Source organism: Antechinus flavipes, chromosome 2 (assembly GCF_016432865.1).
Source record: "Antechinus flavipes isolate AdamAnt ecotype Samford, QLD, Australia chromosome 2, AdamAnt_v2, whole genome shotgun sequence".
Taxonomy (NCBI): domain Eukaryota; kingdom Metazoa; phylum Chordata; class Mammalia; order Dasyuromorphia; family Dasyuridae; genus Antechinus; species Antechinus flavipes.
Genome location: NC_067399.1, coordinates 499,854,584 through 499,879,482, shown reverse-complemented (window position 1 = coordinate 499,879,482; position 24,899 = coordinate 499,854,584). Strand labels below are relative to the sequence as shown.

The following is a 24,899-nucleotide window of genomic DNA, read 5'->3' as shown; positions in this document are numbered from 1 at the left end:
TCTAACTTTTCAACACATAAATTGCTAATCATAAATGTGGATATTCCCTTGTAGCTTATTTTATAGATGGAAAAACTGAAGCTCAGAGAAAAGGGATGATAAGTTTCCTGACATTGCACAATGAATTAGTGACTGAACAGGACTCAATCTAGTGTTCTTTCTCTTTCATCAAATTTAATGATATAATTCCCTTAAATCATTCACTATCACAAGCTAGGTAGGACTGGTATAACAGATTTTTGCTCTCTTTTACATAAAATTGTTTTGTGTATTTGCTAAAAGTACACCAGAAAATATCTTATGCATTTGGTAGTTTTTTTATTCAATGACTGTCACTCTAGATGACCTTCATGTCCTCTTCCCTCTATGCTGCTTCCCCCTTCCCTATAGTTTCCCCCGAACTCCACACACCAGGCTATTTTCTTTACCAGAAGAGTCTGAGGGTTATCCAGGGGTTGATCCCAAGAAGAGAACCAGAGGTGGTAGATACTCAGTTGTCCAGGACAAAAATAAGGGCCATGTTCCCCAGTGGGCAGAGGGAGCATCAGGCCTGGATTATAAAATCCAAGTGATGATATTCACTCCTACCTCTAGGGTAATAGGGAGTGGTTTAATGTATCCATACATTGGGCCCAAGTCTTCACCTGGAAGGGCAGGGAAATCCATCTTGCTGATTGGCATTAAGTGTACAGTAGTGGGAAGGGCAGCTCTGGTGTTGGTTGAAGCCTGAATAGAAGGGAAGAGAGAAATGCTAAAATCTTCAGCTCTTTTATAGCCTTAAGGATCTCTGAAACATTTGGGGAAAACAAGAAGGAAAAGATGCATGTAGATAGTTCCTGGGAAAAGAGCCAGGCTGCCTGACATTCCAGGGGCACCTCAGCTTACCAATTATCCTGGCTCCAGTGAGTATCCTTGGATTCCATGATGTGGAAGGTGTATGCATGGCGAGAATGTGTGGACTGGTTCAGCTCACTCTTATGAACGACTTCTCCGTGTATCAAAATAAGACCCCCTGGCAGAAGGAATAAAAGGGTCACATTTCTTTACCTGATCATGTCCCATTCCAGTGCTTGCACCTCCCTATCTGGATGTACCCCTAGTCTATCACCTGAGCATCTCCCATAGCAACAACAAATGACAGGCAGTTTAAGTCTCGACTGTTCTGAGAGCTACATCCATTAAGCAGGAAAAACCAATGTTGCTCTCAAAGAGGATAATCATGGTCTCCCCAAAATTACCCCAAAGATACAACCTTGGAGCTGTTGGACTCAATTGCTTAACATAATTACCTGAAATCCAACTTCCTCCCTAGCATGTGATAACCTTTAGACCCTTTACCTTTCTGAATGGGTGCAGGAATGAAACGGCTATCCTCATAATTTGGTTCCGAGCCTATGAAGTTGGTGCTACCTGCAGAGTCTGTCTGCACCCGTACCATCCTTCGGAAAATGCCACCTGCATTGTTCACAAGAACAGCCAGGTGAAGAACCTCAGATGCCTCTAAATGGGTTTCCCTCTGGGCTGATCCAGAAAGGAGAAAGGAAGATGTTTCAGAGAGGCTCTGCTTACCTGTGTGGGAGCCAGGGATGAACCAGAGGCAGCCATTCTCCAGGGTAGCATCCTCCAGAGCAATCCAAACACCCAGTACTCGGCCCAGTGGCTTAGTGTGGAGAAAGGTGGCATCCTGGTGCGGGGTAACTACAAACCCACCAACCTGTGGGTTTGTCAGCCTATACCCTGGCCCCCTCCCTCACCCAGTTTTGATCCCAAATTCTCCCTTTCCATTTAGCCAATATCCATTTCCTTCCCTCTTTACCAAGCTAAATTTCTCTCATTCCAAGGTTATGATTGGTTCAAAACTAGTTCCATACCCCACTACCCACAAAGAGGCAAGGAGCTAATTTCCTAATCCCTAAGGATGCTATCACTGTTTATGTAATTTATGCACTGTATACATCATGCTAAGTAATACAGGAATCTATGCACAGCTCACCTTCCCCGCCAAAGTGTGGTTGCTGAAAGAGAAAAGAGGTCTGATGAAATAGAAGACCGAAGAGGGTAGGGTGGAGTAGGGAGAGAGATTGAGATATAAGGAAATCTTTACTTTTTCAAAATCATCTCATTCTTGTTTATTTTATTTTTTTGCTGAAGCAGTTGGGGTTAAATGAATTTCCCAGGACAGCTATTAATCACACAGTATTAAATGTCTGAGGTCAGATTTGAACTCAGGTCCTTCAGACTTCAGGGGTGGTGCTTTATCCAGTGTGCCATTCATCTCAATGCCCCACCTCATTCTTGGTAGAATTTTCTCAGTTTAAAATCTTAGGGGAAAAAAATTTCTCCCACTATGTTGGGAATACTATCCTCCTTTTAAAATCTTCTGAAATTGGACCAAGTGGTGCCATTGTTTACAATCCCTTATAAAAAAAAGTTTTCAATATCTGTTATATTTTGTTCCTCACAACCTTTTGCAATTTCACTTGGGCATACTGGATCCCAGAAAGATTTCCCCAAAGTCCCTAAGTGAACTGTGCTCAAGTAGGAAGCTTACCTTAAAGATGTACATGCTTTGAACTACCACGGGTATTTCAAGCCCCAGACTCTTGACCAACTCCTAAGAAACAGTACAGTTCACTGATTCAGATTCAAGAGTGCATTATCACAAAATATCACTAATCCCATCTGTGGGAGATTTTCAGAGTTATCCCTATCCCTTCCTCATTGCTTAGCCACTCTCCTAGCCTGGGTTTAAAACTGCTCCTTCTCTCTTTGGCAGAGAAAAAAGGGAAGAGTAGGAAGATGAAGAGGAGCATCTATTTTCTTATTAGCATGGAAATAATAGAATACCATTTAAAGTACAAAGATGCTGGGACATGGGGAATCCTTCCATTCTTCTGCCAGCTTTGGTTTAGGAGGTGAAAGGGGTGGGGTAGTGTTAAGGGTTCCAACTGACTTTGGGATGGAGATAAGAGGCCATGAAGACAAACTGAAGCCCAGGGTTTTGTCAGATTTCTGGGGAGGGGCTCTAAGATAGTAGAGAATTCTAAAAGAACTTTTTCTCACTCACCTGCACCTGAAGTGAGTGGGTAACACTTCTGAAAACAGGATCATGAGCATGCAGAGCTGTAGGAGCAGGAGATGAGAGACTGGCTCATTCGGATGGAATTTGAGCTGCTCTCCTAATCCACTGCTGCCTAACCCTTCCCACCAAGGAAAGAAAGCTAGAGGCAGCCAAGTCAAATAGCCAAGTCAAAGTATAGAAGCCAATACCACAGTGTCCCAGGGTATAGGATGGGGAGGACAAAACCTTCACTATTCCCAGAGGGTTGTGATGGAAGAAGGAAAGCAGGAATCTACAGCCAGCCTTCCCCGACCCACAAAATACACTTGCTCCCAGCACTACAGGGAGAGGGCCAGTTTCTTCAATGTTAGAATTATCACAGTAGTAGACGAAAATGGACACAGGCTACTACGTATACCTACTATTCAAAAAATAATTAGAAAACTATTAAAAAGAGGAAGCAGAGAAAGGAACACCCCTTACCTCCCCCCACTTCTCAGGAAAGACCAAGCTCCCCTGGTGTAAAGGGGATGATAAGGACCAGGAAAGAACAATGTGTACAAGGACGTACAGACCCATCAGGGCATTCTGCCCTCTCCTATGGTTATCCAATACCATCCTTACCATGACCAATCTTATTGATAGAGTTCTCTGGTGGGACTAGAAAATTGCCTATGAAATAAAAGAGATGATGAGAACTAGAAGAAAAATTGAAAGTCCATTTTACTGTAGCTAGAAAAGATTAAACAAAAAAAATTCAGTTGTCTTGCTCCCCCAGCCCTTCAAGCTTAGATAATATCTACATAACCCAGCCCCTGCCCCTATTCACTTCTTACCTTCCTTGTCAAACACTCCTTTCTCAAAGAAGAACCTGATCTTGTCTCCGCTGGTCAAAAAGTAGTCAGTATTGCCCTATGAGAAGTGTGGGGAAGTGAGGAAAATTATTCAAAGCCATACATCAAATTATTGACAGAGCCAAGATTGTTCTTGAGTTCTACTGGTAGGGTCAGGACTTGTGGAGGCTAGAAGTCAGCTGCCCCAAAGTGAGTGATACTTCTTTGATCCTTCATTCCAAACAGATACCGTGGAGCAAGACACTTACTTAGCTAGGAGCATCACTTGAGCCCTAATTTGGATCCTTATCCTAGTTCCTTCAAGAAGATGGTAATATATTTTAGTCACTGCTTCCCAGGGCTATATTGTAAGTAGGAAGGGGCTCAATATGGTATCTTCTCTACTATTAGATTAAACTCAGGTATCATGATTCCAAGTGAGGACTCAAAGCTTACAGGAATTCTGAGAGCCAGAATCTTGAGAAGGAGCAGTAAGAGAGAACTTCTGCTATTCTTTCTAATAAATAAACAGGAACAGACGCTGTGTGACTTTAGGCTAAAGCATTAGGAGGGGTGAAGGAGAATAGCTCTGGGACTAGGATCTTCTAACAGTGTTTGAAGATTTTTTTAATCCCTAAAACTGAAAGTATTAAATTAGGCATGGACCCACACTTAACACCATATACCAAGATAAGATCAAAATGGGTCCATGACCTAGGCATAAAGAATGACATTATAAATAAATTAGAGGAACATAGAATAGTTTATCTCTCAGACTTGTGGAGGAGAAAGAAATTTGTGACCAAAGATGAACTAGAGACCATTACTGATCACAAAATAGAAAATTTTGATTACATCAAATTAAAAAGCCTTTGTACAAACAAAACTAATGCAAACAAGATTAGAAGGGAAGCAACAAACTGGGAAAACATCTTCACAGTTAAAGGTTCTGATAAAAGCCTCATTTCTAAAATATATAGAGAACTGACTCAAATTTATAAGAAATCAAGCCATTCTCCAATTGATAAATGGTCAAAGGATATGAACAGACAATTTTCAGAGGATGAAATTGAAACTATTACCACTCATATGAAAGAATGTTCCAAATCATTATTGATCAGAGAAATGCAAATTAAGACAACTCTGAGATACCACTACACACCTGTCAGATTGGCTAAGATGACAGGAAAAAATAATGATGAATGTTGGAGGGGATGCGGGAAAACTGGGACACTAATGCATTGTTGGTGGAGTTGTGAACGAATCCAACCATTCTGGAGAGCAATCTGGAATTATGCCCAAAAAATTATCAAATTGTGCATACCCTTTGATCCAGCAGTGTTTCTATTGGGCTTATATCCCAAAGAAATACTAAAGAAGGGAAAGGGACCTGTATGTGCCAAAATGTTTGTAGCAGCCCTATTTGTAGTGGCTAGAAACTGGAAAATGAATGGATGCCCATCAATTGGAGAATGGCTGGGTAAATTGTGGTATATGAATGTTATGGAATATTATTGTTCTGTAAGAAATGACCAGCAGGATGAATACAGAGAGGATTGGCGAGACTTACATGAACTGATGCTAAGTGAAATGAGCAGAACCAGGAGATCATTATACACTTTGACAACGATATTGTATGAGGACATATTTTGATGGAAGTGGATTTCTTTGACAAAGAGACCTAACTAAGTTTCAATTGATAAATGACGGACAAAAGCAGCTACACCCAAAGAACGAACACTGGGAAACGAATGTGAACTATCTGCATTTTTGTTTTTCTTCCCGGGTTATTTATACCTTCTGAATCCAATTCTCCCTATGCAACAAGAGAACTGTTCGGTTTTGTAAACATATATTGTATCTAGGATATACTGCAACATATCCAACATATAAAGGACTGCTTGCCATCTAGGGGAGGGGGTGGAGGGAGGGAGGGGAAAAAAAATCTGAAAAGAAACGAGTGCAAGGGTTAATGTTGTCAATATAAAGTAATCATTAAATAAAAATTAAAAAAAAAAACTGAAAGTATTTTCAATCTTCTTTGTACCAGGGAAAAGGAATTTAATGGTCTCCATCCAGGAAAGGGAAAGAGAAGGAATGAAGGGAAGAACTAAGCCCACGAGATACTCATAAGCTCATGACTAAAATTCTGTTATCTGTATCTCCTAGACCAGCATTTCTTTATCATCAGTTATCAGAGAGTTTAAAGGTCAAAGGTATAATCATTAATCTCCTAGACTAGACTTTTTTAACCTGGGATAAATTGCAAGGAAATCTGTGGATTTAAATGAGAAAAAATTACAACTTTATTTCAGTACTATTGGTTTCCTCTGCAATCCTATGCATTTTATTTTATGCATTATTCTGGGAAGCGGGAGTGTCATAGATTTCACCCAATTGCTGATGGGGTCCAGGACACAAAGAAGAATCTAGAATTTCTAGAATCCTAATCTAGAACCTCTCTATCTTTTACATACTACACACAGAGAAGTGAAGAGACTTGCTTAGGGTCATCCAAATAGTGAGTAACTGAGCCAGAATTTTTTTTCCTCCTGAGGCAATTGGGGTTAAGTGCCTAGGGTCACACAGCTAGGAAGTGTTAAGTGTCTGAGGTCAGATTTGAACTCAGGTCCTCCTGACTTCAGGGCTGGTGCTCTAACTACTGAGCCACCTAGCTGCCCCATGAGCCAAAATTTAAAATCTAGTGATCCTATATTAATTCTAGATATTGTGCTTTTCCTCCTACAAAATGTTGCTTCTCTCATTCAACCTAATTAAACAGAAGACTAATAAGTGGCTGAGTGTCTAGCATATTGGATGTAGAGTTGGGAAAATGTCAGTTCAAATCCTGCTTCAGACACTTGAGGAGGTGTTGATGCCCTTTCCTTCCCCTTCTTCCTATTTTTACCCTGCTACATACCCTCTACCTTGGGCAAGTCAATTAAGCTTTGTCCAGATTTCCTCATCTCTATGTAAGAGATTATCTGTCTCCCAGAGTTGTTATAAAGATCAAATATGATAATATTTTCAAGTGTTTTGCTAACCTTAGATACTTTGATAGAAAAAATAGCTATATGTTAGCTCTTTTATTATTTATTAAACTCCTATTTTTTTGTGAGACAGTAGGGATAGAGCCAAAAAACAAACAAGATAGTCCCTATCCTCAAAAGCATACATATATATATGTGATAAATAGTTATAAATTATTCAGTAACAAATATAATTTGAGGATAGACAGAACACTAAAACTGGAAAGATGAAGACAGCTTTCATGGAGGAAGTGGCATCTGAGCCATCCCTGGAAAGAAGCAAAGGGAAAGAAGTGAGGAGGAATACAAATATGGGAGATAGGAGCTAAGATTAAATCTGAGGTAAAACCAATCAATGTGGCCCTCCAGCAATAAACAACATTAGAATGAATGTAAAAATCAGAAGGTAAGGCAGTTATCATGGCAAGGCATGACTAGCAACAGCATCAGAGGGCAAGGTGTTCTGGAGCAGAAGGCAGTTGAACTGATTAAATAAAGGAAGGAAGGGAAAGGAACATTTATTAAGCTTATTATGTGCCTGGAACTGTACTAAGTACTTCATATATATTATCTCTTTTAATCTTCACAACAATCCTATGAAGTAGGTACTATTACTCTTATTTTATAGTTGAAAGAATTAAGATATAAAAAAGTTAATGACTTGCTCAGAGTCACAAAACTAACAAGTGTCTAAAGCTACATTGGAACTCAGGTCTTCCTAACTCCTAGGAGCAGCCAAGTGGTATAGTAGAAAGAGCAGTAAGCCTGAAATGAAAAATACTTCAGTTCAAATCTGTCTGCAGACACTTACTAGCTTATGACCGAGGCAAGTCACTTAACCCTGTTTACCTCAGTTTTCTCCTCTATAAAATGAGCTAAAGAAGGAAATGGCAAATCACTCCAGTATCTTTATGAAGAAAACCTCAAATAAGATCATGACAAATTAGACGTAACTGAAAAGATTAAACAACAAGTCTCTATCCACTCTGCCATTTAGCTGTCTCTAAAGGAGCCTGATAATGAAGGCAAGAAAGTGAGATCAAAGCAAAATGTACTAGGAAAGTGCAAAAGGATTGGGGGAATAGAGGTCCTCCTGAGTATAAAAAATAGGTTTAGGAAATATGAAGCAGAGATAAATTTGAAAAAGTAAAAGGTTGTGATATGACAGAAAATCAAGTGAAAGTTTCTACACTCACAGAGACAACATTCTCCTAATGGCATACAAATGATTATAGACAGTATATTCATATCACCATAGTGGGAATAAAAAGGGTTGTGAACAATTAAGAGAATTAGGGCTGAGTGAAATGAGCAGGGCCAGGAGATCATTTTATACTTCAACAACAATACTACATGATGATCAATTCTGATGGACCTGGCTCTCTTCAGCAATGAAATGAACCAAATCAGTTCCAATGAAGCAGTAATGAACTGAACCAGCTACACCCAGCGAAAGAACTCTGGGAGATGACTAAGAACCATTACATTGAATTCCCAATGCCTATATATATAGATAGATAGATAGATAGATAGATTAGATTACTACATTTTATTTAATAATCTTGTTATGTTATAATTTTAACATTTAAACATTTGTTATATTAATATTCATGTTATAACCTGATTTTTATTCCTGACACTACTTTTGTGGCTTTATTTTTTATTTATTTATTTTTTTAACTTTTTATTGACAGAACCCATGCCAGGATAATTTTTTACAGCATTATCCTTTGCACTCACTTCTGTTCCAATTTTTCCCCTTCCTCCCTCTACCCCCTCCCCCAGATGGCAAGCAGTCCTTTATATGTTAAATAGGTTACAGTATATCCTAGATACAATATATGTATGCAGAATCGAACAGTTCCCTTGTTGCACAGGGAGAATTGGATTCAGAAGGTATAAATAACCCGGGAAGAAAAACAAAAATGCAAGCAGTTTATATTCATTTCCCAGTGTTCTTTCTTTGAGTGTAGCTGCTTCTGTCCATCCTCGATCAATTGAAACTGAATTAGCTCTCTTTATAAAAGAGATCCATTTCCATCAGAATACATCCTCAAATAGTATCGTTGTTGAGGTATATAATGATCTCCTGGTTCTGCTCATTTCACTTAGCATCAGTTCATGTAAGTCTCGCCAGTCCTCTCTGTATTCATCCTGCTGGTCATTCCTTACAGAACAATAATATTCCATAACGTGCATATGCCACAATTTACTCAACCATTCTCCAATTGATGGGCATCCATTCATTTTCCAGCTTCTAGCCACTACAGACAGGGCTGCCATATTTTGGCGCATACAGGTCCCTTTCCCTTCTTTAGTATCTCTTTGGGGTATAAGCCCAGTAGGAACACTGCTGGATCAAAGGGTATGCACAGTTTGATAACTTTTTGAGCATAGTTCCAAATTGCTCTCCAGAATGGCTGGATGTGTTCACAATTCCACCAATAATGTATCAGTGTCCCTGTTTTCCCACATCCCCTCCAACATTATCTTTCTCTGTCACTCTAGCCAATCTGACAGGTGTATAGTGGTATCTCAGAGTTGTCTTAATTTGCATTTCTCTGATTAATAATGATTTGGAGCATATTTTCATATGTCTATAAATAGTTTTAATTTCTTCACCTGAGAATTGTCTGTTCATATCCTTCCAATGCCTATATTTTTGCCTGCCTGTATTTTTTATTTCCTTCACAGGCTAATTGTTCACTATTTCAGAGTCCGATTCTTTTTGTACAGCAAAATAATGGTTTGGTCATGTATACTTACTTTGTATTTAATTTATACTTTAATATATTTAACATGTATTGGTCATCCTGCCATCTGGGGGAGAACGTGGGGGAAGGAGGGGAAAAATTGGAACAAAAGGTTTGGCAATTGTCAATGCTGTAAAATTACCCATGCATATAACTTGTAAATAAAAAGTTATTAAAAATTTTTAAAAAGAGAGAATTAGGAAAGGCCTCGTGCAGGAAACTGCACAAGAATTGTTTGTTGAAGGGCCAGAGATTGGAAGAAGAAGATGTAGAAAAGAGGTTATTACATGAGTGAAGTACAGCTTGTGCAAAGACATGGAGGTGGGAGATAAGATATCGTGTATGGGAAACTGCAATTTGGCCAGTTTGGAATATAGAGTGCACGGCAGGAAATGATATAAAACAAATCTAAAAAGGTAGGCCAGAGGCAGATCATGAAGGCCTTAACATTCCATGCCAAACAAATAAATTTGTATTTTATCCTAGAAGCAGTAGGAAAACACTGAGGATTTCTGAGCAGAAGACAGACATGCTCAAACCCATGCTTTAGGAAGATAATTTGGCCTCTGTGTAGAAGATGAATTAAAGAAGAGAGAGTTTGAGCAGGGAAACTAAGCCAACACAATATGCCAGATAGGAGGATGAGGCGATAGTTGTAGTTCTTAGAGATGAAAGAGTAATAAGTAATCAAAAATATGGCCATTCCTTTGTGTGCATGAAGTGAGTGAAGGTGTGGGCCATGAGAGTTTGGAAAGTTGGGAAACCAGTTACATACATCAGTATGTAAATTAAAGTCTTTGTGTTTGAGGGGATAGTTTGGGTTCAGAAAATGTCAAAATAGTATTAGGAGATACCTTGTTTTCCAGAGCTAAGAGCCAGCAAACAAATTGTGACCTAAGCTTGACATAACAATTTCCCACACTTGTAATTCTCAATAAATCAAATCAGGTGCTCTGCTGCTGCTTCTGTCCATGTTAACCTGATTCTGTGCCCTACTGAACAACCACAGGACTCAACAATCCTATGGTCTTGGAGACTGTTTGTTGCGGTACAGGTGTGGACTTGGAGACTGTATATTCAGATTCAAGAACACCTGTGATGGGTTCAGTCATTTATAATTTTCACACTTAAAAATCCTACCTTTGCTATAAGCAAGTCCCTCTTTTTAGGAAGGAGAACTTTACTTCAAGGTGTTCCCCTCATTTTGAAATTAAACTTCTGTTTGATTCCTGACCCTCTTGTCTCTAACTTGTTCTGTTTTGCTCTGATAATCCACAGATTAGAGGTTAATCCAGTCCAGTTGACATTAATTGGTGACAGGAGTGGGATTGGACACAGAACCAGGCCATTGAACTCTCGGGTACTAATAGTAACAGACAAAGTGCTACTTCTTCAGAATCCACCTCCATTTGTCTGGTGAGTCCTGTGCCCTTATTCCTACCCAAGCTTTTGTCTTACTTGAGCTCGACATTCTTTGTAAGGAAAATCTTGGGGCTCACCAGTAACCTGATTCATCTTGGATCACTCTGGTAAAAATATCCATTAAACAGCACACCTCTATAAACTGGCCCCTCTACATGACTCTTTTTAAACTGAGTGCGTCTGTAAAATTGTAACCATGTCTTTGTTATTTTTAAACTGCACACCTCTATAATGGTGTGCCTCTGTAAGGATTCTAACTACCTGCTTTGTTAAAACTGTTTGTGTCTGTATCTGTCTTGTCATTCTGTCTGTGTTTGTACCTTTGTAAAATGACTGTGTCATGTTTGTGTTTTTGTAGATCTGTTATCTTGAAAGATTTAAAATACAGCTAGCCAGAAAAGATTCTAAGGGCTTTAGCTAAGGAGTTTAGAACACTGGGAAAGATTAATGAACTTCCATACTTCGAGCAATTGTCCCAATAAGCAGGACCAGTTCCCACTTTAGCCTTTTCTTGGGTCATTAGATAATAAGATAATCAAAATTGTGGAACTGCTGAAAACATCTTGATAGATTTTATAGGTTTGGAGGGGAGATTGCAGGGGAGAACTCCTGGGATTTGGGGTAAGTCCAAGAACTGTTTTCTGAAATCTCTTAATAAGTTTGGGGTTACCATTCTATAGATTTTGTTTTCAGGAAAAATAAGGATTAAATTTTGTAAAAGTTAAAAGTATATAGCAGTTCTTCTGAAGATGGATAGATTCATTGCCCTAGGGCAATGAAGGAAGGCTGCTAGTTTGAAAGTAATCCTAGAATGAAGAAAGAAAAAAAAAGGTAAACAGTTTACACCAGTGGTTCTCAAACTTTTGTTTTCAGTATCTTTATCCTATTAAAAATTATTGAAGATATCTCCAAAGCGTTTTTGTTTATCTGGGTTATATTTATAGACATTTACCATATTGGAAATAAAAACTATTTTTGAATCTGTAGACCCTCTAAAAGGGTTTCAGAGATCCCCAGGATTCTCTAGACCATACTTTGAGAACCACTGGTTTATACCTTATAGCAACTTCTTATTAACCCTTCCTTGACCATGCCTGTGACTTCCCCAGGTCAGTGACTCCGCTCTTATTCTATAAACCCCTCTAATCTCAGATTAGATTCCCAAATAAAGATGTTGGAAAAAATACTGGAAAAATACAGGGAAACTCGAATTATGTTCCAGTTGCAGAAATTTATTAGCTGTAAAATCTTGAGTAAGTTATACTGTCTCTATTTGCCCGAGTTTTCTGATCTGTAAAGAAAAAATAATAATGGTACCCTCTTCCCAAGATTGTTGTGAGAGCAAAATAATATCATTATTGTAGTGTTTAACACAGTGACTGACATGCTAAGCAATACATTGTTATTATTTCTTTAATTGAATGTAATTGTTCTTTACCTGATAACCTGAAAACCTGGTTTTAATATTTCAAAGGTAATAAGATCAATGATTTTTATGTGATAATTTGGAAATGAAATTGAGGTTTTGTTTCAGGTTTTTTTTTAATATATGATATTGTTCATGTAATCATTATATTTCTAAATCCTCTTATATTGTGAAATTTTAGAGTCAGAAATGCTGTTAGACAAAACAACTTTTTTAATCTGGATGCTGTTATGTCTGAAATAAGCTTTTAAAAGGATGTGATAAAAATAGATATTTGAAACTGTTAAATATTTAATGAAGTATATTTTGTTATAAAGCAGATAATAGTAATGTTTGTAATTGCCTATAATAGTGAATTTTCACTTGAAAATTCTTAGTTATAATGAAAGTATATAGAGTGGCTGAAAGATGTAGTTCCAACATATTAATTAAAGTAAATACTAGGTATTTGTTGTATATCTGAAGTCCCAGAATATGAGTAGTTTGAATTTATAAATAAAGGATAAGTGAAATGTAAACTGTTAGGGAAACATCAGGAAAGATATTCAAGTCCTAAGTTATGGTTAGTGAAATTTTGCTATTTAAGGTAAAAATTCCTGGAACTGTGATTTACTACTATTGTTTTGAATTTTGATTACAGAGACAATTGTCTGAATAGTCATGAAGCCAACAGTAGAAAATGGCATACCTTGCAGTCTGTGAACTGGCAAAAGTGGATGTCTATGACTGGGAAAAGTTTTGGGGATATCTTTAGTATGGCCTAAGGTAAGATTCTCATGACTCTATTTCCCCATTGTTCAATTTCCTTGCTGAAAAGAAAATTTCCCCTTTTTAATCCTGAGTCTTGCTTTTGATACCTTGTGACTGTAGCCTGTCATATATGATTCATGCCTGGAATCAAACAGAGGTAAGGAAGTTTTCCCCCCTCTTATACGGGCCATGTCCCTCTTTTTCTTTGTACAACAAATATCTATAATCAGAAATTTTGTGAATACAATTCTAAATCTATTTAATAATAATTAATACTAATACATCTCTGAGTTACTGTAATAGGCTATATGTATGACCATCTTCCAATTTTAAAGTGTATTTATGATCAAATTATAATGCAGGAATGATATCCTTCTAAGAGGGAAATTATTAGACAAAAAATAGTAAAAGAAACTATTAGACCAAAAAAACAAAACAAAGATGTAATATAAAAAGTTTTCTAAATAAATGGAATAGCAAAATTTTAGAAGTGACAGGATTAGGCTGCTTTCTCTAAGAATTATATATCTATGTACATAATTGGCTTCCAGATTTACCGATCATGGAAATATAGGCTTTTGAGTATGTATTAGTAATAAGTTCTCAACATTGGATTAAGAATTTTATACATAAATTTCCATTTTTAAAGTATCTGGTAATTTTAAAGGACAGAAGAGTTTATTTTATAGTTGGACCCTCAAATTTTTTTTTAAAGATTCTTATTTCAGGTGCAGGATTTAGAATGGTACATGAACTGAAATTCTCTGAAGTTTCAAGAATGGAAAACCAGAAGGCAGCTAGATGGCACAGTGGATAAAGCACCAGTCTTGGAGTCAGGAGGATCTGAGTTCAAGTTTAGCCTCAGACACTTAACATTTCCTAGCTGGGTGATCTTGGGCAAGTCACTTAATGCCAATTACCTCACCACCCCCTCCCCTCAAAAAAGATTGAAGCATTAAATTTAAGACATTGTACTAAATTATGTTAAGTCAGAATTATCTAGGAATTTCCAGATTTGGAACCAGAGAAGTAGAACCCTTTTTGTAGTGGTCCTGAGAATATTGTCCAAGAAAAGATATCCAATGACCAGATATAACTACATGAAACTTCTGAACATTCATTCATTCAAAATGTGCTGGTGAAATGGACACTGAGAAGACGTTACTAGGATACAAGGAGACTTGCTGCTTGTTAATATTAGTATTAACTATTGTATTGTTGTGGTCTTTTGTTTCAAGATGTTTATGTTTAATTTTTTTTGTTACCTTGTGACATATAAATCCCCCTTCTCAAAACTAGTACATTGTGACCCCTTTAAGTAGTTTGATCTGGACCTTACACTAATATAACCTGATTTAATTGAAATTATGATTATGAATTTTTGAAAAACTTTATTGCATTGTTTGAATTTAGCCCTGTGTAACTGGGAAACTGGACCATAGCTTTGTGCTGTTTAGAGACCTTTAACTAAGTGTCTATGTTATGCTGACCAGAAACTCACTCATATCCAAATATTGATGCAAGGAGTTTTCTCTAAGGGATCCTTAGCCTTCTGCTAAGCCATTCTGAATACTACCGCAGCTGCCAAACTTGTGGGTGTGGACTCCTGAATCATCTGGAGAAAGCCCCTGTCCCTGAATAGACGGCAGAACTCTTTAGGGATGGCAGAAACCTCAAAGCCATCTAAGTATAGACCCAGAAGCAACTGACATCTGGATGTGGACTGAGTATACTGTCCTAGTTTTGTTTTGTTTTGTTTTCTTCCTTTTTTCTCTTTTGTTATATGCTCAACCATCAAGACCATGCTTTAAATGTGTATTAGCATTTTTCCCCCTCAACATTCTTGCCCCCCCTTTTCTGCTTGTGAGCAAATAATGGCTAGATAAGACCTATACAACTTAACATCTTATCTTAGCCCAACTGGCTTCACATGGCATCTTGGCTGATATCTGCCTCTCTTTTATTGGCAAGAAGAATAAGTGTTCTTTTAGGCCCCCTCCCTTTGTCCAAAACGGGGAAATGTCAAGATACTATTAGAAGGCACCCTGTTTTCCAGATCCTAGACTCAGTGAGCAAACTGTGCCCTCAACTTGGCATAACAACAGTTTCCCACTTGTCATCACCAAGTGAACCAAATCAGGTGCTAGGCTGCTGCTCCTGGTCATGCTAAACCTGGTTCTGTGCTACACTGAACAACCACAAAGCTCAATTGCTTGGAGACTGTTTAATGAAGACTCAAAAATACTGGTCTTGGAATCTAGGCATTTGTAATTTTCATGCTTAAAAACCCTACTTCTGCCTTCTTAGGAGGGAGTTCTCACTCACGAGCTGTTTCCCTCACTTTGAAATTACTGTTTGACTCCCACCGTCCTGAATCTTGACTGCTCTGTTCAATTCTAGCTATCCACAGGTTAGAATTTGGTTCAGTCCAAATGACAAGAGAAACCTATGAGCTATATCATGAATCCCTTTAGAATACAGAGTGAATGAGAGGGATGATGAGAGACTGTCCTAAGAATCTGGATAGAGTGATTTGAAGGGAAGGCCAAAAGAAAAGAAAATGCTGAGTCATCAACATCTCTTTCTCCTTCCAAAGGGAGTGAAAAACAGGCTTTGTCCTCTTTCATGTCTGGTATATACAGCAAAGCAGAGCAGAAGGTAAAATATTAGAGACAGTCGCTAAGGATAGTATGTCTTCTGGAGGTTTATTTGAGTATAAGAAGATGGAAAAATAGGAAGTGATCTAAAATGAAGGGAACAGCAGGGGCTGCCAAGGGATACAGTGAAAAGGGAGGGCAGAGCAGAACAACATACAAATGAGAGGCTCTGAACTTCAGGGATTAGAAGGAAGAGGAGATAGGAATTTCCAACTGTTACTCAACATCTCCATTTATATGTTCTGCCCATTTTAAACTTAATATGTGCTGAAATTAATTCATCATTATCATCTTATCTAAAATGTTTTTTTCTTCCTATCTTCCCAGTCTCTTCATGATATCACATCTTCCCAAGCAGGCTGAAAAACTTTCACCATCTATATCCAATTAGCCACCAAAACTATCTCAGGATGAGGAGGAGGAGGAGGAGGAGGAGGAAAAGGAGGAGGAGGAAGAGAAAGAGGAAAAGAAGAAAGAAAACACAACATAATCAATGTTTTCTCCTAATCATTATTTCTCTTCCCCTAAAAGTCCAGGATATGACATACACAAGCATATCACAATATAAAAGATAAGAGAAGAGTGCATTGACATTTGGTGAGGTTTATTATCACTGCACCATCAGCTCTCCTTAATATTCAATATCACCATTTTTTTGGGGGGGGAGAAGGGGGACTGGGGCAATTGGGATTAAATGACTTGTGCAGGGTCACACAGCTAGGAAGTATTAAGTGTCTGAGACCACATTTGAACTAAGGTCCTCCTGATTTCAGGGCTGGTGCTCTATACACTGCGCCACCTAGCTGCCCCAATATCACCAATTTTTTACTGGATGACCTCTCTGTACCTCACTACCTTAGAACAAGCTGATTCCCTCATATCTGAAAATTTCCCTTTTTTACTTCTATTTCTTTCAATCCCTAGTTACCTGAAGGAAACTCTCCTGATCTGCTACTACCTTCCTCCACCAAACTGTTTTGTATTTATTTTATCTGTTAATTTTGTGTTATATCTTCACCTCCTATGTAATGCTAGATACTTTTTAGTGAAATTTTTCTCAGCTTTTATCATAATATCCCCAATGCTTGGCACATTTAAAATGATTTTTAAATAGAATTGAATTGTATACTAGGTCCTAAGTTAGCTAGAGAAACCAACAAATTCATGCTGACTGGATTCATGGCAAATTTATGTTACATAATCTCACCTGGGCCCTCAGTGAATCAAGGCAATCATTATACAGCTCCCTAATTGATTCATTATCCCACTCACCACAGCAGCTTTTCCAAACCTCCCCAAACTCCCTGTGGTTCTCCTTCTACACATCCTCTAACCTTATTTCAGTTTTTAACTGAAAAAATTAAAGTTATTCAATAAGACTGCCTTTTCTCCTTCTCATCTCACATTACTTAGATGTCTTCTCCTGATTACCTCTTCCTTCACTCCTATCTCACGTAATGAAATGACCCTTCTCTTTGCCAAGGCTAACTCCACTAGATGAAGACTTCTTAAACTTTTTTCCACTCAAGGTCTCTTTTTGCCTGAGAAATTTTTATGTGACTCTCCTCTCAATTCTGAATCAAGGTGTTTCTAGCAGTGTTAATGCAGGCATAGTACAAAGTGTGCATGTCATGTGTTCAGAACCAAAAACAGTGAAGTCCTGTGTTGCAATTAATTTTTGGTTGTTGTGTTCAGACCCTTTTACTATTGCCAAATTTCCCCCAACTTCCACATTCACACAACCTCTCTCATTGAGACCACAATTCAAGAAGCTTTGCATTAGACACACAAGGGATCCCATTCCATCCCATCTTTTCTAGCAGAATGCCTCCTTTATCATTCCTACACTCTCACTAATCTTCAACCTCTCCCTATCTATACTATTATCTACAAATATGTTTATATCTTCCCTATTTAAAAAACAAAAACAACAACAACAAAAACAATTATTACTTGAACCTTAATTCCCACTAGTATTATTCCACTAAACTCCTTGAGTAGGCCATTTACAATAGGTACCTCTACTTCTGTTCTTTTTTTAGTCTCTTCAGTCTGGCTTCCAGTTTCACTGTCCAACTTAAACTGCTCTCTCCAAAGTTACTAATTACCTTTAAATTGTACAATCTAATGTCTCAATCTTCATCCTTTTCTTGAGCTCTCCGAAGTCTTTGACACTGTTAATCACTTTTTTTTTTTTTTTGCTGAGGCAATTGAGATTAAGTGACTTGCCCACTAGGAAGCATTAAGTATCTGAGATCAGATTTGAACTCAGGTCCTCCTGACTTCAGGGCTGGTGCTCTATCCAATGTGCCCCCCTTGCTAATCACTTTTTTCCCTTTAATAGGCTTCTCTCTTGGTTTCTATGACCCAGTTCTCTTTTGGTTCTCCTCCTACCTATATGAGTAATCCCTCTTACTTTCCTTTGTTGGATCTTAATACTAGTCACGGCCACTAACTATGGGTGTCCTTCAAGGCCCTGTACTGGACTCTCTTCACTCTCTACCTTTATACCATTTTGCCAGCAAAAAATTCCATCTTCTGAAAGAAGTCCCCCTTAATGTTAATGTCTTTTCTCTATTGGTTATTTCTAATAGTTTATATATCTTATTTGTACGTTGTTAGTTGTATATTGTATGTCCTATTAGACTAAGATTATACTTGAGATTAATCTTTGAGAGATTAGATCAGTTTATTTATTTGCATTTTTACTTAGTATACTGCCTGATACATAGCAGGTACTTAATAAATGCTTTTTGATTGAGTGGGATAAATGCTGTTAGTTGTAGAAAATTACAAGATAGGATTTAGGCAATACATACACACACACACACACACACACACACACAAACAATCAGATAATTTTTTTTGGACAGAACTTATGATTTCATTCTTGCAGGGAAGTCCTCAGTGAGGTAACTCCCTTCACCATTGGAGACCAATTCCTGCTCAGCCACTTCGAGGTTTAGAACTTGCTAGGTGTATGGATAGATTAATAAGTCACCTGCTCAAAATACCTGTATATATTTGTCAGAGGCTCCAAGGCCAAGTGATTAACTACATTAGACTATAACTAAATTACTATATCTAAAAATTTAACGGTTTTAATAAAAAAAAATTAAAAATATAAAAAGCTCTCGTTTGGCTATGGGAGAAGCTGAGATCTGTGTATATTAAATACCAGAAGAGGGCAGTGTGGTACAGTGGTGAGAGTCAGGAAGCCTTCCTACCTGGACTCGCAGCTGTTCCTCTTCTTGAGTAGAGAATTCAGTGCGACAGTGAGATGGGACTTCCATTTCTGCTATGATCTTCTGGATTTGCTCCCTCATGATATCACACTCTTTGGGGGAAAATACTCCTTCCAGGACCAGAAATCCATCCTCCTGAAACTATGAAAGAAGTGGAGCCTCTTTCAGAGCAAGACTTTTATCTCTCCCTTCATCCAAATCTCACATTTGAAGAACAAGGTTTAGAAGAGGGAGGCCACTGAAGTAAGGTCTGAGAACGTCTCTGCATGTGGCTCTCCAGTCCTCTTCCCTTTTCACATAAACATTTTTATTAGATTTTCATATAATTAGATTAGTTTGACAATTTGGCCTGAAGGGATAAAATAAAGGATTATGGATTTCCATTGTCTTAAAAACAAACTTCAAATTCCTCAGCCTAGCTTTTAAATTCCTCCATATTGTAGTCCCAACTGATTTTCCCAGGCTCATATAAGCCATAGAATCAGAAATTTTCATCTTAGACCTTAGAGGTCATCTAGTACATTCTTTCATTTTGCAGATGAGGAAACATTTAAAGAGTGTTTTGCTTAATAAAATCAAGAGGTAATAAGTGGTGGATGCAGAATTTGAACATAGATCTTCTTACTTCTGTCCCAGTCCCAGCCCCTCTTCTATGGCTCTCTTTACAGTTCTCCTTAATTTGATTAATGCTTTCCTATCTCTCCCCACAATTCCATCACCTGAAATGCTCTTGCTTCTTTTCTCTACTTTAGTTAAGTCCTTTCTATCCTTCAAATCTCAGTTCACCTTCTAACTGACCTCCTCCAAATAGCTTTACTTCACCAACCCAACCATCAGTGGTCTGTCTCTTGCCTCAGTACTTAGGACAAACTATCTGAGATTCATTACATTATTGTATTTATATTTATCATATTTCATTACATTCATATTAGAGAGGGTTACTAAGGATACTATGTCTTTTGGAGGTTTATTTGAGTATAAGAAGATGGAAAAATAGGAAGTGATCTAAGATGAAGGGAACAGCAGGGGCTGCCATTGAAAAGGGAGAGAAAAATAATATATTTTTCATTTTTATATTCCTAGCACCCTGGAAAAGACATAGGAACATATTAGTGATAGCATTAACTTATGTTTGCATAGCATTTTAAGATGTAAGTGAAGCAGGTTGTGGTCCCTTTAAGAAACAACTTTTATGATTATTCCTTTCTGATTCCCAACACCTCCTAACTGATACATTATCAATTCAGGAAACTAGGACCTTTGATTCACAAAGCCTGGTCAAAAGCACCCTTTTGAATTCCATTAGGAGATCCAGACTTATCCCAGCCCCCATGAGATCTGAGCCAACTTGGGATTCCACCCATGGGCCCCCTTTAGCTAAATCTCACATTATAAAAAGAGCCAAACTAATATCCTCTCTTTGCAGAGGTTCCAAACATGCCACACCTATGCTTGGCACACCAAGGGTCTCTGCCCACTGGAATACTGTTTCCAGTGCTATCTTCTCTTTACTCTCACCTATTTCCTTAACTAGACTTTAACCTTACTTCCAATCCCATAATAAACCTCTTTTATCAATCTAGGTTTTCAGGTCTATAAATTCCTTTACAGGGGACTCTTGTGCAGCCAGAAGGGAGTTCCCCAAAACTCCCTATTCTTGCACTGAATTCTGAGGGGTTGCAGGGGAGCTTCATTTGACTCCCTGAACCCTGAATCTACCACTAGACCTCATTTAACTCCCTGACCACCAGAAACCCTAATTTCATTTGGGTACCCCAAATCTAAACCTCATCATAAGGAGTGCATTAATCTCATCCTCAAAACAACTCTGTGAGGGAAGTAAAATAAATATTATTGGCTATAACTTACAGATGAAGAAACTGAGACAAACATTGTAAATAGTTTGTCCATGGTCACACAGCTCACAAACTCAAGCAACATGTGGATTCAGGACTTCCTATTCTACCATTCTGCCTCCATAATGGCTGCTTAATGAATGTTTGATTGATCACAGTGTTATTCTGTCTTGTCCTGTTGGTGAAGGTGGTCCTTTTCGTACTCCTTTCAGGGAACTGAAGCAAACAGGATTTTTAAAGGGACTTGTCCAGGGTCACACAGCTAGCAAGGAGTGGAGCCCGGATTTGAAGTCAGGAAGATGAGTCTTTCTGACTCCAGGCACTGCACTCTGTCCCCTGGAGAATGGGATAGAAGCTAACATGTAGGAAAGAACGCTGAATTTGGAATAAAGGGAACTAAATTCAAAGTTATCTGAAAAATAAAAGTCTATATGAGCTTAAAAGTCTCGCCCCTTATTTTGTGGCAAGAGGACCCCTTCGAGGTGCAGTTGATCCCATCCCTGGCTCTTTCCTCTTTCCCCATCTCCACTAATGCTTCTTATACTAAGACCCTGAATTCTAAGTCCACGCACTTCCAGGTGGCAACAACTTTATGCTCCCCACAAGTCAAGTTTGGTTTTCTGCTTTTTTTCCCCCCTTTCCCTCTTGACCCTTTCTATCAAAGCACAGGAGAATCGGGGCGACAGTCCCGCCTTCTCCCTCTTCCGGACCCCATCCTCTATCCCAATCTTCCGGAAACCCTGTCCAAGGTCCCTGCCAAACTCTGAGAGGTGTAGGGGGCGGCCGACTTCCATTGGCGGTGGGAGGGTGGGGAAGGAAAAGGTTGGGGATTAAGGCTGAAGTCCCTAGGGAAATTTACGCTAAACAAGAGTACCACTTCCTCTTACCCCCCTCTCCCTTTAATAGAGCGATCACTGTTAACTCCACCTTCCGCAGCTGCGTTGGGCTCAGGCCCGCCATGGGGTTCAAAGGGACTGGCTGGTGGGACTTCTTTTGTCCTTGGTTTTTTTGTTGTTGTTTTGTTATTTTTTCTGGGAACAGAACTGGCAGCTGAGTCCTGGCTCCTGGGTCGTAGCTTCCAGACCGAGCTGGGATTGGAGCTGGAGAAGCGATGAGAAGGTGGGCAGGACAGCGGTTTGCTTTACCTCCTCCTGGTCCTGTCGAAGCTTCAGGCTTTTGTACTATTAACTCCGGACGCCCACATGGACTCACCCCACCCCACCCCACTGTCCCCAATCTGACTTCAATCTGCAGTGTTCAGGAGAGGAGAGAAGAGGAGTGGCCCCTGGTCAACCAATCAGAGTCCTTGCCCCCACAGCTAATTCCAGTGGCCCTGGGAAAGCTCAAGAATTAGCTGCCGCCCTTTAAACCACTCAAGGCTTTATGTACTCACGTATTTGTCCAAATCAAACATTTACTAAAGTCTTGCTTTGAGCTACTCCAAACTAGGCACCCAAAATACAGAGAACCTGGAGGCACAAGATAAGGCTGTATAAAACCAGGTCCCAGATCTCCGGAAATGTCAACTCTACTGGGAAGCAAGTGGGAGGAAGAAGGGGGCTTTGGATTGAAGTTCTTAACTTATAAAGCAGCATGTTACTCTCCTGCTCAAGAGCCTGAGATCAAATGTAATCTCCTGAATTTAACAAGTCAATTCTTTCATAATCAATTTACAATGTACTTTTCCAGGACCATTTCACATGGCTGCCCATCAAGCACTTTATGTCCTTAACAAATGGGCTTATTTGCATTTCCCCAACTCTGCATTAGATTTCTGGACTCTTCCTCTAAACAGGCTGTCTTCCATGACTAGAAGGTCCTCTGTCTTTGTCTTCCCCTATCTAAAGATGAGGTCATCTATTTGGAGCTTAAGTCATGGGAAAGTCTTTCTTGATTCTTTCTCCTGCTCCCAATTGTTAGTGTTCTATCTCTTAAAAATGATTGAATATACAAGAACTTCTTAATCTTTTTTTTAGGCCATGGACCCAGGGCTGGGCTACAGCCAGCTCTTATCAGGTCAGTAGAGACAACTGTTAAATTTTCAATCTGAGTGCTGTTAAACACTACAAGTCAGGGTTTGATATTTATTGCTTTATTAATTGTGTAGACCTAAAAAAGTGATGGAGAAAATGTGAACAGTGCAGGTTAAACTTTAAAAGTGTATTTTGTCTACATTTCCCTCTAAGAGAGCTAGTGGTTAAACATTAGGTAACACACTATTACATGGACAGTCTGGTCACCTTTGGTAGTCTGGTGAAGTCTTTGAATTCTTTCAAAGATAATATTTAAAAATAAACCAACAAACATTTATTATGTTCTAGTCCTGAGAGTGAAGGGAAGGAATAAGTATTCATACAGCACCTACTATTCTAAGCACTTATTTGATCTTCATGACAACTCTGTAAAGTATTATTATTAATCGCATTTTATATTTGAGAAAACTGAGGCAAACAGGTTAAATGACACAGCTAGCAAGTATCTGAGATCACATTCGAATTCAGATCTTCTTGAGTCCAGTCACTGGAGTCCACTGCACCGCCTAGCCCTCAGATATGTGCTAGCTGTGTGACCCTGGGCAAGTCACTTAATCCTGTTTGCCTCATTTTCCCCATCTGTAAAATGAGCTGGAAAAGGAAATTTCAAACCATTCCAGTATCTTTACTTTAAAAAATTCCAAATGGGGTCACAAAGATTTGGAAACAACCAAACAATAAACAACTTCCTGACTCCAAGCCCAGTGCTCTATCCTAGGCTACCAGCTAACTAGGTGGTATACAGTACAAAGAATGAAAAAATCCCTAGTGCAAGGAACTTACATTCTTTTATTTTTTTAAATAATAGCTTTTTATTTTCAAAATACATGCAAAAATAGTTTTCAACATTCACCCTTGCAAAACCTTATGTTTCACATTTTTCTCCCTCCCTTCTCTCCACTCCCCTCCTCTAGAGAGCAAATAATTCAACATGGGTTAAACATGTACAATTCTTCTAAATATATTTCCACATTTATTATGCTGCACAAGAAAAATCAGATCAAAAAAGGAAAGAAATGAGAAAGGAAAAAAAAGGCAAGGAAACAATAACAAAAAAGGTGAAAATACTATGTTGTGATCAACATTCAGTTCTCATAGTTCTCTTTCTGAATGCAGATGGTTCTCTCCATCACATGAAGGAACTTACATTCTAATAGATATGACATATCTATAATACTTGTCATATTATAGATTGAATTATATTATATTAATATGCAATGTACTGTACATTGTTATATAAATATACAATATACTAAATATTGTATTGTAGCATATAAATATGTAATAAGTGATATATTATATTATATAAATATATAATATACTGTACATTGTTATGTTACATAAATATACAATGTTACATAATATTTTTCTTTATTATTAGATTATAAGAAAATCTTTATTGGATTAGATAAAGAAAAGTTAAGTATCAGAACAGCTGAATTCTTCACCTTTCTTTGTGTTAGGGAGGCTTTTTCAAAATGGGGCAGGCTCCTTAGGGACTGCTATCCTGAAAGGAATGCTGGTTACAAAAGGAGAGTGGAGCATGCTGTTTACAAACATGAGTTCTGTCCTATTCCTTCCTCCCTCCTTTCAAAGGCTTTAAAAACACAGACTCTAGAGGAAGAAATCATTAAAACTTCTGCCAAGTGGAATGATATCATTCTTGATATCTCTTCTGACAGATAGTGAGCTTCTTGAGGTTAAGAGTTGTCAAGGCTCTTCCTTTGTACCTCTCAGTTCTTGCATGTAGTGGGTACAAAATCAATGGTTGTTGTACTGAATTCTTATACCCTCAGCAGTTTCTGGTTGTTCCTTTCCCAGGCCCATGACAAAT

The 24,899-nt window shown here is 38.3% G+C and overlaps 1 protein-coding gene and 1 long non-coding RNA gene across 4 annotated transcripts; one reads left to right on the top strand and one right to left on the bottom strand.

Annotated features, from left to right (window-relative positions):
* Positions 1 to 152: 152 nt before the first annotated feature.
* PHYHD1 (phytanoyl-CoA dioxygenase domain containing 1) lies at positions 153 to 22,261 on the bottom strand. 3 transcript variants are annotated; one of them, XM_051980141.1, is made up of 11 exons: positions 21,960 to 22,259; positions 19,159 to 19,317; positions 3,898 to 3,973; positions 3,686 to 3,733; positions 3,068 to 3,123; positions 2,552 to 2,614; positions 1,994 to 2,015; positions 1,570 to 1,698; positions 1,339 to 1,455; positions 886 to 1,012; positions 299 to 726 (listed from the first exon to the last, which is right to left on the bottom strand). In XM_051980141.1, the coding sequence occupies exons 1-11, from the start codon at positions 21,990 to 21,992 to the stop codon at positions 681 to 683; spliced, it is 876 nt and encodes a 291-aa protein (XP_051836101.1). In that variant the 5' UTR covers positions 21,993 to 22,259; the 3' UTR covers positions 299 to 680. The 3 variants fall into 3 exon arrangements, with proteins under 3 accessions (XP_051836103.1, XP_051836101.1, XP_051836102.1); XM_051980142.1 differs by having other exon boundaries at positions 21,920 to 21,998; XM_051980143.1 differs by lacking the exon at positions 1,339 to 1,455 and having other exon boundaries at positions 153 to 726; positions 21,960 to 22,261.
* LOC127550871 (uncharacterized) lies at positions 10,696 to 16,370 on the top strand. Its single transcript, XR_007950955.1, has 4 exons — positions 10,696 to 10,866; positions 10,955 to 11,092; positions 13,165 to 13,289; positions 16,259 to 16,370. It is a non-coding gene; the product is annotated as an uncharacterized LOC127550871 (long non-coding RNA).
* Positions 22,262 to 24,899: the final 2,638 nt, after the last annotated feature.

What these genes read in the sequence shown, in the direction of transcription:
- PHYHD1 (XM_051980141.1), bottom strand. Translation starts at nt 21,992, where the DNA reads ATGGCGGGCCTGAGCCCAACGCAGCTGCGGAAG. An exon ending in TATCAATAAGATTGGTCATG is followed by an intron (nt 3,124 to 3,685) that starts GTAAGGATGGTA and finishes CTGCTCCTACAG; the next exon opens with CTCTGCATGCTCATGATCCT. An exon ending in TCCTGCACCCATTCAGAAAG is followed by an intron (nt 1,013 to 1,338) that starts GTAAAGGGTCTA and finishes TCCTTCTGCCAG; the next exon opens with GGGGTCTTATTTTGATACAC.